Source organism: Calidris pugnax, unplaced genomic scaffold (assembly GCF_001431845.1).
Source record: "Calidris pugnax isolate Ruff unplaced genomic scaffold, ASM143184v1 scaffold18, whole genome shotgun sequence".
Taxonomy (NCBI): Eukaryota; Metazoa; Chordata; class Aves; order Charadriiformes; family Scolopacidae; genus Calidris; species Calidris pugnax.
The window spans coordinates 8,262,783-8,277,164 of NW_015090812.1; the positions used below are offsets into that span (position 1 = coordinate 8,262,783).

At 47.9% G+C, this 14,382-nt stretch overlaps 1 protein-coding gene across 1 annotated transcript; it reads left to right on the forward strand.

Annotated features, from left to right (window-relative positions):
* Positions 1 to 1,155: 1,155 nt before the first annotated feature.
* On the forward strand, positions 1,156 to 14,063 carry LOC106886267 (vitamin D3 hydroxylase-associated protein-like). Its single transcript, XM_014939034.1, has 15 exons — positions 1,156 to 1,541; positions 2,557 to 2,670; positions 3,027 to 3,170; positions 3,580 to 3,713; positions 4,028 to 4,234; positions 4,979 to 5,019; positions 6,030 to 6,154; positions 6,463 to 6,588; positions 7,348 to 7,445; positions 8,098 to 8,197; positions 9,026 to 9,069; positions 9,894 to 9,933; positions 12,212 to 12,320; positions 13,158 to 13,303; positions 13,628 to 14,063. Exons 1-15 carry the CDS (start codon positions 1,332 to 1,334, stop codon positions 13,754 to 13,756), a joined length of 1,767 nt encoding a protein of 588 aa, XP_014794520.1. The 5' UTR covers positions 1,156 to 1,331; the 3' UTR covers positions 13,757 to 14,063.
* The last annotated feature ends 319 nt before the right edge of the window (positions 14,064 to 14,382 follow it).

Consider the following 14,382-nt stretch of genomic DNA (forward strand, 5'->3'; position numbering starts at 1 on the left):
CAATGTGAACCACAGCACTGAAGCTTAAGGCTGGGATAGGGCAATGAAGGCCAGACCCCTATAGTCAGGGGGAAGGGGTTGGTGGCATCCACATTGAGTTGTTTGGCTCTTTTTGTTCTCTCTGTCCTGGCTAAATAGAGAGGATCCTCTGCGCCTTTCAAGTCAGCAACCAATTTCTCTATGAGGTCTTACCTCTTCCCTGAGTTCCCTCCCTGCTGCCACAGGAATAATCCCATGGGATGTGTCTGTAACATGGCAAGGTAACACGATAGCAGCACGATTGCTGGCTTTTGACCCCCCAGATGAGATTTCTCCATCAGAGAGCAAGGATTACCCTGGTTGAAACCTCCTTGCAAGCTCTGCTTCTCCACTTGGGGTAGAGCCAGCAGCTCTCCAGATATCCTTGCATCTTGGCAATGAATTTTCAGAGACATCTCCTGTTTCTTCCCCACGGATTTTCAGACCCTTGAAGTCTGACAGAAATTTCATTTTCTCAGCCCCTCCTTTCTGCACTCTTGGGGACAGTCCCATGGGCAGGGAGCACTGTGGCAAGGGGCAGCTCCCCTGGCTGGCAAGGCTGCATAGTCCAGCTTTGTGTTGTCTGGAAGATGGCTTAGAAACTGGAGAGAAGATTGGATACTGGTTCCATCAGAAAGGATTTCCCAAAATGCTTTTCAAGGGGACTTGGCTTGAAAATGACACAGAGAAGTCATATTCCTCAAAGACACCTTCAACTAGGTCCTTGTATACTGCCTTTCCAGAGTCACTGTATCCTACTTCACCTTTGTGTTCTTGGTTCTCCTGAGTTCCCCCCTCTCCAATAGGTGCAATTTCACCCCCTGCACCAGGTTCCCCAGGAGAAGCAGAGCTGTGTTGTCCCAGGCTCTGAGGGCTGCACACGCTGGTGTCCAGGGCACAGAGACAATGGCTGAGCACCTCTAGTTAATGGGATTAACTCTTAATTAATTATTAGACATGGATATAGTGGGGATAGCCCAGACCTGGGCTTTGCAGGCATTCAGCTCTGTGTAGCCATGTGCAGCAGCAGGCAGTGGCCTGGAAAGACACAGCCTTGGGGGGATACCCCCCCAGACCCAGTGTGAGCTGAGCACTCTGCTTTGCAGCCTGACCCACAGTGCTTCCCGGGCAGGCAGACCCTTTCAAAGTCCACGGTCTAAAAATTCCATTCCTGGACTTTGTTAATGCAATTCTGCCTCAGAACTGGTCTTGCACAGCAGGCACAGTCTGCATTCGTCAGCCCTCCTTAGGAGAAGGTGGGAGACCCAGGTGTCCATAAGCTGACCAGAACAGGAAGGACTGGGGGAGAAATCATGATCCAAGAGCGACTGTGGCAGGTTCTAGATACATCCTGGGCAGACCCTCGCACCCTCTCAGCTCTGCTCTGCGGCTCAACTGCAGCCATTGTGCTACTGAAATGGCTGGGACGTAGGAAGATCCAGCAGAAGATGGAGGAGGCAAGGAGGACACGGGATCTTGCCCTGGAGCGAATGGAGAGGGCAGCTCGCAGGTTTAAGCAAGAGGTAATTTAGGGAAAAGTGTGTGTATGGGGGGGGATTGTATTTTTGGATAACCAAGAAAAGGGGGAAGTCCTGATCAATCCATCTTTGAATGGTGGTTGGGTGGTTGGGATCCAAAATGCATATTTTGGGTCATCACCAATTCTATTGAGGATCACCACTCTCCATTGTTACCCAGCCTACCCCAACCCCGTTGTAAAGGCAGCATAAAAGCAGCATTTCTTAATACAGTCCTGAGGATGAATTATGGATTTGAGTTTGAGACCCTCCAGATGAGATAACCATCTCAGACCTCCCTATGCAATTTTCTCCTCATCCATCCCTACTGCCAAACCTTCTGCTCCTGTCCTCCTCACCTCTGCCCCTTCACAGGGACCTGTCTGCCGCATTGTCCTCAAAGTACAGGGGGGGCTTCACATCCCTCCAGCACCTGCACATTGGTGACCAAAAGCCATTTCTTCCTGCCCACACCCAGGTAAAGGAGCACCTGGATTTTAGGAGGACAGGTCCTTGGATTTGGGATTTGTCTTAAAACCTGAATAAATACCTATTGCTGTTGTTTTATGGGGAGGGGAGGTTGCAAACAGCCCACATTTTTTTTTTTTTTTTTTTTTTTTTCCCTGTGTTAATGATAAATTTTGTAAAACTTTAGCTGGCTGAACTGCTATTCAACACACTGTCTATGAGTAAGGAGGGAGGTGAAGGCCCGCAGAGAGTAAACAGAGACAGGTCAAACCTCTCTTACAGGTTTTTGCAACTCTCCAGTCAAGAAGCAGTTTTCTGCCCGTTTTGGTTCTGTTTTTATGAACCAAGGCTCAGCAAATTCCCCGTCAGCAAATTCCCCACTCCAGCACACGCAGTGCTATGTGGGAGGTCTGCATTTCTACAGGGAACTTCTCCCAAAATTCTGCATTCAAGGTCGTTGCTGGGCAGGTGTTGGAAGTGGGTACTCACAGCCTCAACACCAGCTTTTTCTGGCATTTTCTTCCCTCTGCACCCCATTTCCTAACCTTTGCAGAACCCGGGCACCCAGACCGCACACATCCTCTCGCTGACGATGGTGGAGCTGGCTGAGAAGCTAAAGGAGGGGTCCCTGTCCCCAGAGAGTGTCCTCTACTCCTACATGGGCAAAGTGAGTGATACCTCCAGCATGGGAGAGGTGCTGCGGGGCTCTCCTGCAGTGGGGGTTTTAAAATTAAAAAAACATCTCTTTGAGAGAGAACTAACAGTGCTGAGGATCACGACTTGGCAATACTGTGATGGCTGAAGGGTGGTTTATGGGTGAGGGAGTAGGACAGAGACACAGGGCAGAAAATTGAAGAAATTTTCTAGCAAGAAATTTCTAAAGTTTATAGGTAAGGCCTGAATAATGAATGCTGGAGGTCTGAGGAGGTTGGATTTTCAGCTTGCAAACTTAATTTAAACGCTGTTTCCTTCCTTCCATCCGTTCATCTGTCTTGCTGCTCTTTACCTGACATCTCTGGAGAGGCTTTGGAGGTGACTCGGGAGGTGAACTGCGTGACAGACTTCATTCATGGCTGTGAGGATCAGCTCCAGAAACTGAAGAAGCAGAAGGAGAAGGGGCTGCTCTATGGCATTCCCGTCAGCATCAAGGACCACATTAACGTCAAGGTACATCCCTAATTCCCCTTGGGGTTTGGGACATCCCCTTGCCTTGGGGTTGGGAACAGATCAGGATGCCCAGTCCCGTACTCCTCTGCACCTATACAAGGGATACAGTTTGTTCCTTTTCACCTCATCAGGCTTGGCCAAGAGTTTCCTCAGATAAGGATGTTTTGGACCAAATATTCGTGGGACCAGCAAACTTGCCTTTCTTCTCATGGAAAATTTTGTTTTCTGCAGAAATGTCTAGCCTGCTCAGATTTGATTTTCCCTCAGGCAGTCAGAGCCTTCTCTGCCTGTGGGAAAAGTTAGGTGGGAACTTTGTTACAGGAAGCATCAGGACTTAACGTTTGTTATTGTCACAGCTCCAAAGAGCTTCTTTCCTGGTACCTAAAGAGCTTTGCTTCCCATCCCCAAGGGCCACGTCTCCTCTGGAGGGATGGTGAACTTTCTGGGCCAAGTGATAGAAGAAGACAGCGTCGTTGTCCAGGTTCTAAAGAGCCAGGGGGCAATCCCCTTTGTGAAAACCAACATCCCACAGACGATGATAAAGTAATCATGTGTTCGCCCTTGTGAAAATGCTATGAAATGTGACTCTTGCTATCTGAGAGAGGGTGGACCCGCATGCACAAGCTCCCACCCTTGTCCAAGCTAATCATGCACGTTGAGTTAATTGCCTCCTCATTTCACTCATATTTGACACCTCCTTCTTCATAAATCCAGCTGTCCCAACAAATCTGCTTCATGCTGATTCTACCTGCTGGGACTAATTCCACACTCACCTCTGGGTGGATGCCCTGTGCCCTGTAGTTATGGTTGGCAGAGACAGAAGTACCTCACTCACCTGCTGATCTTTCTCTCCCCAGCTACGACTGCAGCAACCTCATCTTTGGCCAGACACTGAACCCTCTCAACCACCAGAAGAGCCCCGGGGGCTCCTCGGGAGGGGAGGGAGCTCTGATCGCAGGAGGAGGCTCCATCCTGGGCATCGGGTCGGATGTAGCTGGCAGCATCCGCCTGCCCTCCAGCTTCTGCGGGCTCTGTGGGCTCAAACCCACAGGCAACAGGATCAGGTACGTCCAAATATCTGTCCTCTTCTTCCACCCACTGTGGAGACTGCAAAGCGTCCGTGACAGTACATTGAACTTTGCAATATCGTCCGTGATTTCCTCCAGGTTTATCACCTTAACCTGCCTGTTTCCTTGTGTCAGCTAGGGCTAAGGGCCCCGTTAATGACATGGGATCTCCATCCATTAATACAGCAAAGACTTACTTAATTTTTAATATCCTTGGCCAGGAAGCTGAAAGCAAATATTACAGGGTCATCTCCTTTTCAGATGTTTTCCAGCCCTTGCTTTGCTAGCAAATCTTACAGGGTCATCTCATTTTCAGATGTTTTCCAGCCCTTGCTTTGCTTCTAAGAGTTTTCTATTTATCAGAGGTAGTTTGTTCACAGATGAGGAATTGGATGGACCAGGGAAAGGAGATGATAAAAACAGTCTCTAGTCGCTAACAGCTTACAGCTCATGGAAGTCTTCCTTGCCTAGAAAGTGTCAAGTCTTTGCAGAACCTCTTGCCCTCCTAGATGTTGACTGGGGGCAAATGGAAGGTTTGCAACTCAGCATGGTGACCTGCCTTACAGCAAGTGTTCAAGGCCAGGCTGGATGGGGCTTTGAGCAACCTGCTCTAGTGGGAGGTGTCCCTGCCCATGGCAGAGGGGTTGGAACTCGATGATCTTTAAGGTCCCTTACAACCCAAACCATTCTATGATATGATTCTGTGATTCTACTAATCTGCTTCTCCCATTATGTTCCTAGCAAACTGGGTGTGGTTTCTTCTATCATAGGAATGAAATCAGGTAAGTCCATCCATACGACACTTTCCTACTGTCAAACCTTTGCTTCTTACATCTCCTTCTCCTGCTGCTGAAATTCCAGGAAATGAGCTTGCTCAGCTATGTGTCTCATGACCAGCCCAAACCAGTGATCTATCAGACCAGGGCCTGCCTTGTTCTATTACCTTTTTGCGTCATTTGTTCTGCTCTGGATGGTGGTAGGCATGAGCTGAATCCCAGCAGAATTGAAGCAAGATCCATTAAGGCAATGCAATGTGTAGCAGGAAGAAACATGAGATCTGCATCCCAAAATCCTGGGATATTTCACTGGAGATGCTTGCAGGTTTTAGCTGCTGCCAAGCAGTATTGCTGTTGGTGGGAGGGCTGCAGTCCTTGCAGCCTCTGCTGGCTTCAGCTGCTGCCAGGCAGTATTGCTGTTGGTGGGAGGGCTGCAGTCCTTGCTCCTCTTGAGTGAGCCTTGTGCCTGCAGAAGCCTGGTCAGCCTTAGTAGGTTGTCTCTGCTCTGAGACCTACAGACAAGCCTTGTGCCTGTAGAAGCCTGGCCCAGAAGGTCAGCCTCAGTAGGTTGTCTCTGCTCTGAGACCTACAGATTGTCCCTGCTGGACCTCCTTGCTCATTTCTTGCACTTAAAAAAAAAGAATATTCCTCTTCCCTGGTCTGACTGAAACTCTTCCGTGCTGGGTCCCTACCAGTAGCTATGAGATATCACCAGCCCATCTGCCTATGGTGAGAGGACCTTTGTGCTTGCAGTGACGGGGATGCTGGGGCCGATGGCAAGAGATGTGGACAGCCTGGCCCTCTGCATGAGGGCACTGCTCTGTGAGGAGATGTTCCGGCTGGACCCCACCGTGCCTTGTCCCTGCTGGACCTCCTTGCTCATTTCTTGCACTTACACTCGTTCCCTATTCCTCTTCCCTGGTCTGACTGAAACTCTTCCGTGCTGGGTCCCTACCAGTAGCTATGAGATATCACCAGCCCATCTGCCTATGGTGAGAGGACCTTTGTGCTTGCAGTGACGGGGATGCTGGGGCCGATGGCAAGAGATGTGGACAGCCTGGCCCTCTGCATGAGGGCACTGCTCTGTGAGGAGATGTTCCGGCTGGACCCCACCGTGCCCCCCCTCCCCTTTGATGAGGAGGTAAGGCTCAGAGGCAACCCGGTGCCTCCATTTACCCAGCAAAAAAGTGAGATCTGTGGAGATTCCTATCTGGTTTCATGTCTCAAGATAATGAAGGACCCAGGGAAGGAAGTGTCCCTCTGAACAGAGGACACCCAGCATGAGCAACCACAAGAAGCAGACACACAGCAGGGTTAGCAGCCCTCTGTTGGCTCTATTGCCCCCATTGTTCCTCCAATCCAGGAGACCTCAGCTGCTGCCTCTCTGAGCCCTGGGAATGGTCCAGTCTTGCAAGTCTCATGTCTGCAAGTGGTGTCCTCTTCTCACAGGTTTACACCAGTTCAAAGCCACTTCGGATTGGATATTATGAAGGAGATGGCTACTTCCAGCCCTCACCCAGCATGAAACGGGCCGTCCAGCAGACAAGAAAGCTCCTCCAGGATGCAGGGCATACGGTGGGTTTTCATGCTGGTGGTTGCCTGGCGCTGTTATCCTGCTCCTTACAGAGTTTGGACAAGCCACTTCCTGTGTCTACTTTTGCTACCCATAAAACAGGGACCATCTGTTCCTGCTGCAAGGATCCCAAAGAGGAAGGCACATGCAAGAGTTTGTTTCCCAAACTGAAGTGATCTTGCTTATGTTCCTGGCCTAGCAGACAGGAGAATCACCTTCAGATATCTCCAAGTCACCCTTTTGTAAAGCACTGGGTTTTTCCATCATGTTTGATGTTCTCATAAATATCAAACTCACAGCAGTTTCCACCATCCCTCAGCTGTTAAATGCAGTTTACAGATTTCTTGGTGGGTAAGTGGGAAGGGGGTTGGAGCATCCCCCTCAGGGACTCCTTCTAGTCTAAATTATTCTGTGGTTCCACCAACTGGAATTTCTATATGGGAGCTGTTCCAATGATGCAAATACATTAAAAATACTTGGTGTTTTGAAGCCTCTAAAAATTCTTCTCTGACGTGTGGAGGAGTGGAGCCTGCGCCAGGCCACAATATGTGCTAATGCCTTGGAGAGTGGCAAGGACAGTGGGCACATGCCACTAACCCAGGTCCCTTTGAAAATGGGGTCTTGCTGTTCTACAGCAGCCAGGAGGGAATAAGCTTCCCACCACTTCCCACTCATCTCACTGGGGAGACAGGAAGGTTCACAGACAGCTCCATGAATCATTCATCTTGGTTGCCTCTTGAATGGGGATGGTTTTCTTGCAGCTTGTTCCCTTTGCGCCGCCCAAGATTGACTACGTGGTAGATGAGCTGTTCACCAGAGGGATTTTCTCGGATGGTGCTGCTCACATGGTGGACTGCTTGTGAGTAAAACCCCCATTTCAGTGTGGGCCATGAGACTTGGGACTGTATAGCCTGTGTGTGCTGCATCCAGAGTGTTTATATTCTTGAGGTCGCAAACTGAATAATGAGCAGCAGAGGAGCAATTTCTGGAAGGATGAATTTAGCATGAGCAGCAGCTAGTTCACAAGAGAAGTTCACGCACACGGATAGCGGGGTAGGGTAATGAGATACCATGTGTCAGCAGTGCTGTGGCAACTGGTTTTATGTGTGGGATTTGTCCATGACACATGGGAACCATCACACATTAGAGAACTTCCTGTGGAGGTGATGGTGGGGTAGCCCTGGCTAGCAGCCAAACACCTACCCAGCCCTCTTCATGCCCAGGGCTGTATGTGGTCCCACCTCTGCAAAGCACTCCAGAGCTTTTACAGCACTGACAACATAGGCAGTAAAGTATTTATTTCTCTATAACTTTTGCAGTGAGCATTTACTCCTGAGCATCTAAACCCCACGTGAGCAACTCTTGCTCAGTGTTTTGGATGGAAACAGGCAGATTTTGTCTTCTAGCAACCCCTCCAGGACAAAACCCTGCTTTGGAAACAGCACTGCTGTTGCTGTAGCTCTGACACAGGTGGCTTGTCCTGACTTCTCCTTCACTTTCTGCTCTTCCAGCAAAGGAGACATCGTGGATCCCAACCTGAAATCCCAGTACAATACTTACAGGCTTCCTGCTCTGGTGAAAAGGATCTTGGCTATCATTTTGAAACCCATAGTAAGTGTGTGGACACCTCGGCTGTGTTAGAGGAAACCTGCAAGGTGGGGAAGTTTCTGTGTGCAGGGAGGTAGGCTGCTCCTCTCTGGGAGTGCTTTACTGCTTCTTGTTAATTCCCTGATGGGCTTCATAGTTTTAAATACAATTAGTCCCTGAACCCAGGCTGAATTTATAAGGTGGGTCTGACAACCTTTTGTGGGAGTTTTGCGTGAGGAGGTCGAAATATGATTAATTCCCAGGAAGCTATGAGCCGTACAGCTCATCCCAGCAATGGGCTCCAAGAAAATGGATATCACTAGCAAGGGTCTGAACAGCATCCTCACATCCAGAAGCTGCTCTCTAGGGATAGCAGTGTGGTCTAGAACCTTGTTGGCACGGGCTGTTGTGATTAAATATTAATTTATATATATATATAAAAATTAATGGAGGAGTAAAACCACTGTGTTGTGGGCTGTTGTGATTAAATATGTAAATTAATGGAGGAGTAAAACCACTGTGTTGGAAATGATGCCTGTTCTTCAGAGGCAGTTCTGCTAGGACAAGAAATGTGCCCAAAACGCAGTCAGATGGTAGCCAGCTATTTCAGCCACATTAGTGTTGACTAATCCCAAGTTTTTATCTTCTCTCTGAAAGTACCCACGAATCGCTCGGGATCTCAACGCTCTCTGTGGAGTCGGGTAAGATGCACTGAAGTACCTTTCGATGTCTGTTCTTCAGAGGCAGTTCTGCTAGGATGAGAAGTGTGCCCAAAACGCAGTCAGATGGTAGCCAGCTATTTCAGCCACATTACTGTTGACTAATCCCAAGTTTTTCTCTTCTCTCTGAAAGTACCCACGGATCGCTCGGGATCTCAGCGCTCTCTGTGGAGTCGGGTAAGATGCACTGAAGTACCTTTAGAGAAAGGGGATGCACGTGGATATCTCCAGTGCTCCATGCAGGTAGATGCCAGCTCTCTGTGCAAAGCCCTGTCGTGGGGCTGTGCAGCACAGGCTGAACCAGGTGAATATGTGCTGCCTCAACACCACCTGGGATTAGCACAGTGTTATCCAGGGCTATGCAGCCAGAGATTATTTTAAGAGCTTGAGGATCCTCATTGTGGCAGGGCTGGGATGCCTCCATGGAGATCAGAACAGACAAATAGGGGCTACTTTCCCCATCAGGTGAATTCTGGTACCCAGAGCATCATGTGCCAAGTTAGTGCAGAGGTCTCTGTGTGCAGGTGCAGTGTGGTGTGAAGTACCTGTCGCTCCAAGAGAGACAGAGACACACCAAACTGGGAGCAAGTGAATTTGGAAGACTGCCATGACCTTTGTCTAGATGCTCTGGCGTGGTGCTTTTAACATAAGCTCTTTTGACATACCTGTAAGCAGGTGTGAACCCAGTGGAATCAGCTGGGTGATCCTAAAGCTCCTTCACAGAAGCACCAAGTGGTTTCCATAACAATGGGCTGTCTGTGTCTTTTGTTCATTGTTTTCTGTTGTCACAGTCCCAAAGCTGATATGGTGGCATGCTTTTAACATAAGCTCTTTTGACATACCTGTAAGCAGGTGTGAACCCAGTGGAATCAGCTGGGTGATCCTAAAGCTCCTTCACAGAAGCACCAAGTGGTTTCCATAACAATGGGCTGTCTGTGTCTTTTGTTCATTGTTTTCTGTTGTCACAGTCCCAAAGCTGATTAATTCTGCTACCTTTCCAGGTCTGCCAAAAACCTCTGGGATCAGCATGGAGCAGTGGCGGTAATGTGATTTTTTTTTTTTTTCTTTTTCCTTTTGTTCATTGTTTTCTGTTGTCACAGTCCCAAAGCTGATTAATTCTGCTACCTTTCCAGATCTGCCAAAAACCTCTGGGATCAGCACGGAGCAGTGGCGGTAATGTGATTTTTATTTTTTTCTTTTTCCTTACTAAATATAGTGAGAGATCCCTAAAGTTTCTAAGGAATTGCTTTGAGCTCTGTGACAGATACAGGGTTGGAAATGGATCATGTGGAAATGAAGCAGCTGGGCTTTTCTTTGAAAGTCAAGCTTTGGAAGAAGTTATAAGAGCTCAAGGCAATAGATGTTTATGTGAAGGTCTCTACTTACTGGAGGACGGGGAAGAAAGATTATCCTTTGGCCTGCATATTCTAAGCAGTAATAGTATAAGAAAAGCTACTTAGATGAGGGTTCATGTTTTTTTCTTCTTTCTGTCTCTCAGTGCAAATCCTTGATTTCAGACATGAGGTGCTATTGTCACAAGCTAAGACCATTCTTGAACTATGAAGCAGAGCCCTTAGGAGTTTAACATTGTGGTTGTGAACTCCTTGGCTTCTGTGGATTTCATATGAACTCATTTGGAATAAGAAACATAAGACAGGAAGCATTCTCCTGGACATCCGAGTCCAGTGCTCCCTGCAAACTGATCAGGTTCCTCTTTAAAAACAGTTGAGTTTTATGTTTGCATTAGTTTTTATTGGCTGGCTCCTCTCCTCCCAGCTCTGATGGTTGCAAACCTTCGAATTTCACGTGCTGTTTATTCACTTCCATGTTATCATTTTATTCCTGTCCTTGAGCTTAAATAACATCTCTCCTCTCTGGTATTTTCCACTGCCTCCGTCGTCCTTCATCTATTTATAGAAAGCAATCATATCCCCTTTCAGCCGGTGTTTTGCAAGGCTGAAGAAGCCGAGCTGTTTTGGTATCCTCCCACAAGGCAGGATTTGTGTTCGTGGGACACCCTCATAACCCTCCCCGAGAAGGAACGTGCCCCCAGCCTGCCCCACGCAGCCCCCATCGCTGCCAGGCACTCACAGGAGGTGCAGGTTCACGTGCAGCAGGTCTGACAGATGATAGGGCAGAGGAAAAACTCCTACAAACCTGCCCATCACTGGGTTGATGGGAGTGTTTGGAAGGGCCCACCACCCCCCACAAAAAAAAAAAAAAAAAAAAAGAAAAAGAAAAAAGAAAGAACTAAAAAAAAAACTCAAAAAGATTTGTCAGCCTCAGAGATATTTTTTGTATTGTTTTTCTTCACTCAAACCATATTCACATTTTTTTCGTCTCCGGCAAACAAGAGCTGATTCAAAACTTTTGGCTGGTCACCAGCTTTTCTCTCAGAAAAAGAAAAAAAAAGAATCAGGTTAGTTACACTGACTGTGTTTCCTGGAAACCCCATCGTATTTGTTGAACTTTCAGCAGGAAGGATCTCAGACTGGAAATTGAGGTCAGCCGAAGAAAGCCCCTCGTGGCTGGGGCTTTTGTGAGAGATCCAGCAGACCCTTGTGCAGAAAACTTGGAGGGAGAGGGTTGTGCAGAACAGGGGCTGGACCACGGGACAAATGTCACCCTGTCACCAGAATACGAGCAGCCGGGGTCCAACCGTGTCTCTTTACTAAGACAAAGTGGAACAGCTCTTTGAGAATGGGTTCATTCATTGCCTGCTGTTCAGCAAAACGGTGCTAAACCAGACCACAAACCATGATCTCTCTCGTTATCTACAGTGCAAGGCTGAAGCTGTGCCTCTTGCACTGGGGGTGAGGGGAAAACCTCGGGTTTGCCTAGCTATCTCCTGTTGCTTCTTTTTCCTACCTGTATCCCGATGCAGAATGAAAGAAGGTTTTGTGAAAATACTTTGAATTAATATCTTCTAGATTCTTCTACCAAAATAACTAAAGCTTTCAGGAAATTGGACTTTATAGTCAGGTAGAAATTATTCTTCAAACTACTGTTGATCTCCATTCAATAGAATTCAAAGACAACACTGTTCATAGGAAGGATTGGGTTAACACCTGCAGAAATCAACTCTGAAATGCCCACCCAGCATTAATGTTATGTTGGAGCAGCACTTGGTATTCTGGCAGGAAACCTAAGGGTGAGAGAACAAAATCCATTGGCTCTTTCAAAGCACAGCTCACATTTTGTTTGATTTTTCAGTTGTATCCAGGAAGGGTTTTCTCCTCCTTTTCTCATGCTGTAGGCATTGGTCTGCCTCTGCTGTCCAACAGGCATTGTTTGTCACCTCCTCTGTCTTTCCTTCCAGGTTTACTGCACTGAATTCATTGCTAAGTGGAGGAAGCTGAGGCTGGATGTGATTCTTTGCCCTGCGCTGGGGCCAGCCTTTAACCACGGCTACGCTGGGAAGCTATTTGGTAATGGCCATTGAGGTGTTTGTGGGCAAGATACTTTGGTCTCTTGGACATTCCCCAAACCATGTTGTGGTGCTTGGTCTTCCCTCTGGGGAAGAAAGCAAAGGAGAGGTCACCTCTGGGTGGGTCTTCTCATGCCCCCACCTCATCTGAACTACAGGTGTTTGGATTATTATGGGGCAGCAATTAGTGGCATATCTGTCCCAGTCATTCATGGGTGAGTTTCATCTGTCCTGTAGAAAGCCCAAGAGCTATTCTTGCAGCAGACCCTGGCGGTGAGGATAGTTGCTAGAAGGGTGGTAGGCCTAGGATAAGGCCAGACCATTCTGAATATGGCCATTTTACATTGCCCAAGACTTTGAAAATAGCAAAAAGGCTCGTTGTTTGTGACTTGCAGAAAAAGGTCATTTTTATAGCTTTCAGCAATCAATCAGGGTCCTCCATCTCTCTAGCAATGGCCCTTTGGGATCCAAAATCCTCAAGAGGTTGTTACAGAAATACACACCTGGATTATCTCGGAAAAAGAGCTGGGATTTTTCCCTGAGCTATGGGGGATATAGATACAGACTTGGAATCAGATCAGATGCTTGCATCTGTCTGTCACAGAGCAAATCTAACCTCCACCTGACTGACAGGTGTGTCTCTTTCTGGTCTCATCAGCCATGTGGCCCTCAAACCTCTCCATCAAAAGTCCCTTTGAAAGCAGCATGTTTTCATGGTCTCTTCTTTTCTCTCAACTCCATTCTACAATTCCTGCAACCTAGATTGCCATCCAAAAGTAGTTGCTGGGCCAGCACACTAAATTTTGCCATTTTGCATGCTCTGTGTGATCTCTTCCAGCTGCGACCTCCTATACCAATTTATACAATGTCCTAAACTTCCCTGCCGGGGTGGTGCCGGTCAGCACGGTCACGAGAGCCGACGAAGAAGAACTGAAGCATTACCGAGGGCACCACGGAGACCCTTGGGACAAGAGGCTGAAAGAGGTCAGCAGGGAAAAGAGCTTAAGTCTTAGCAGAAGGTTGTGACTGGCACAGTGACACCTCTGGCACGTTGTCCCAAGGTGTCTTGGGACATCTTGTCTGCATCTTCTGATGAGAGTGGGAGCCCATTTAGTAAACACAGTTTGCATGCACCACGTTACTGCCCTGCGTGTGGTGCAGCTGGGCTGGTGTACATCAGCCTGACGACTGTCCCCTTGCATGTCTTCCTTCCTCTCCTCTTCCTATAACGCCAAGAGAGAGCGTTCTCTCTCGTGCATCCCCAGGTGCTCTGATGCTCTGACTCAGCACCACGTTTAATCTTTGCAGGCCGTGGAAGGAGCCGTGGGGCTGCCGGTGGCCGTCCAGTGCGTGGCTCTGCCGTGGCAGGAGGAGCTGTGTCTTCGCTTCATGAAGGAGGTGGAGACACTTACCCACGGCACGAAGAGAAATGTGTGATTCCTGGCAACCTGCCACCACCGTGATGACTTCTCATTCCCTGCCCTTCTCTCCAGCCATCTTCTACCTGATGCACAGAGCAAAATAGACAGTGACCTGCAGACTCTGAACCACTCTTTCACTAAACTGGCAATAAGTGCTCTTTTAAAATAGTCAGCAAAAATCTCATCTCTGTTCAAATTGTCCTTCTTTGTTAGAATTAAATTGGGTCAAAAAAAAAAGCCAAAAAAAAAAACGAAAGGAGTGAGAGTTAATTCAGGACCAATGGAGTCCAATAACTATAGTGTAATGATATCTGTTGTATGATATGAGACCAAAGACCTGTTTACCCCAATATTTTACTTTCAGCAGTGGGCAGGAGCAGATGTTTGTGGGAGACTATAACCTGGTAAGTACAGGATTCCCTCTCTGGCTGTGCCATTGGTTGGCTGGGAGACTTTTTTTGCAAATACTTGCAGTCAGCCATCATTTTTAAGAGCTGCCAAGAAAGCTCTCCTTCACGAACTTGTTGGGCCCCTTCCTGACCTCATTTACTCTCTTGATCTCCACACCATCCAGTGGCAGTGGGCTCTGCAGTTGTGCAACCAGTAGTGAAAAGCTTATTTTTCCTTAACATAAGCTGTGAG

Excerpts from the sequence above, each read along its gene's own strand:
- LOC106886267 (XM_014939034.1), top strand. The coding sequence starts at position 1,332 with ATGATCCAAGAGCGACTGTGGCAGGTTCTAGATACATCCTGGGCAGAC. Across the intron at positions 3,171-3,579 it reads AGGACCACATTAACGTCAAG|GGCCACGTCTCCTCTGGAGG; the intron begins GTACATCCCTAA and ends CCCATCCCCAAG. Across the intron at positions 9,070-9,893 it reads AGCGCTCTCTGTGGAGTCGG|GTCTGCCAAAAACCTCTGGG; the intron begins GTAAGATGCACT and ends CTACCTTTCCAG.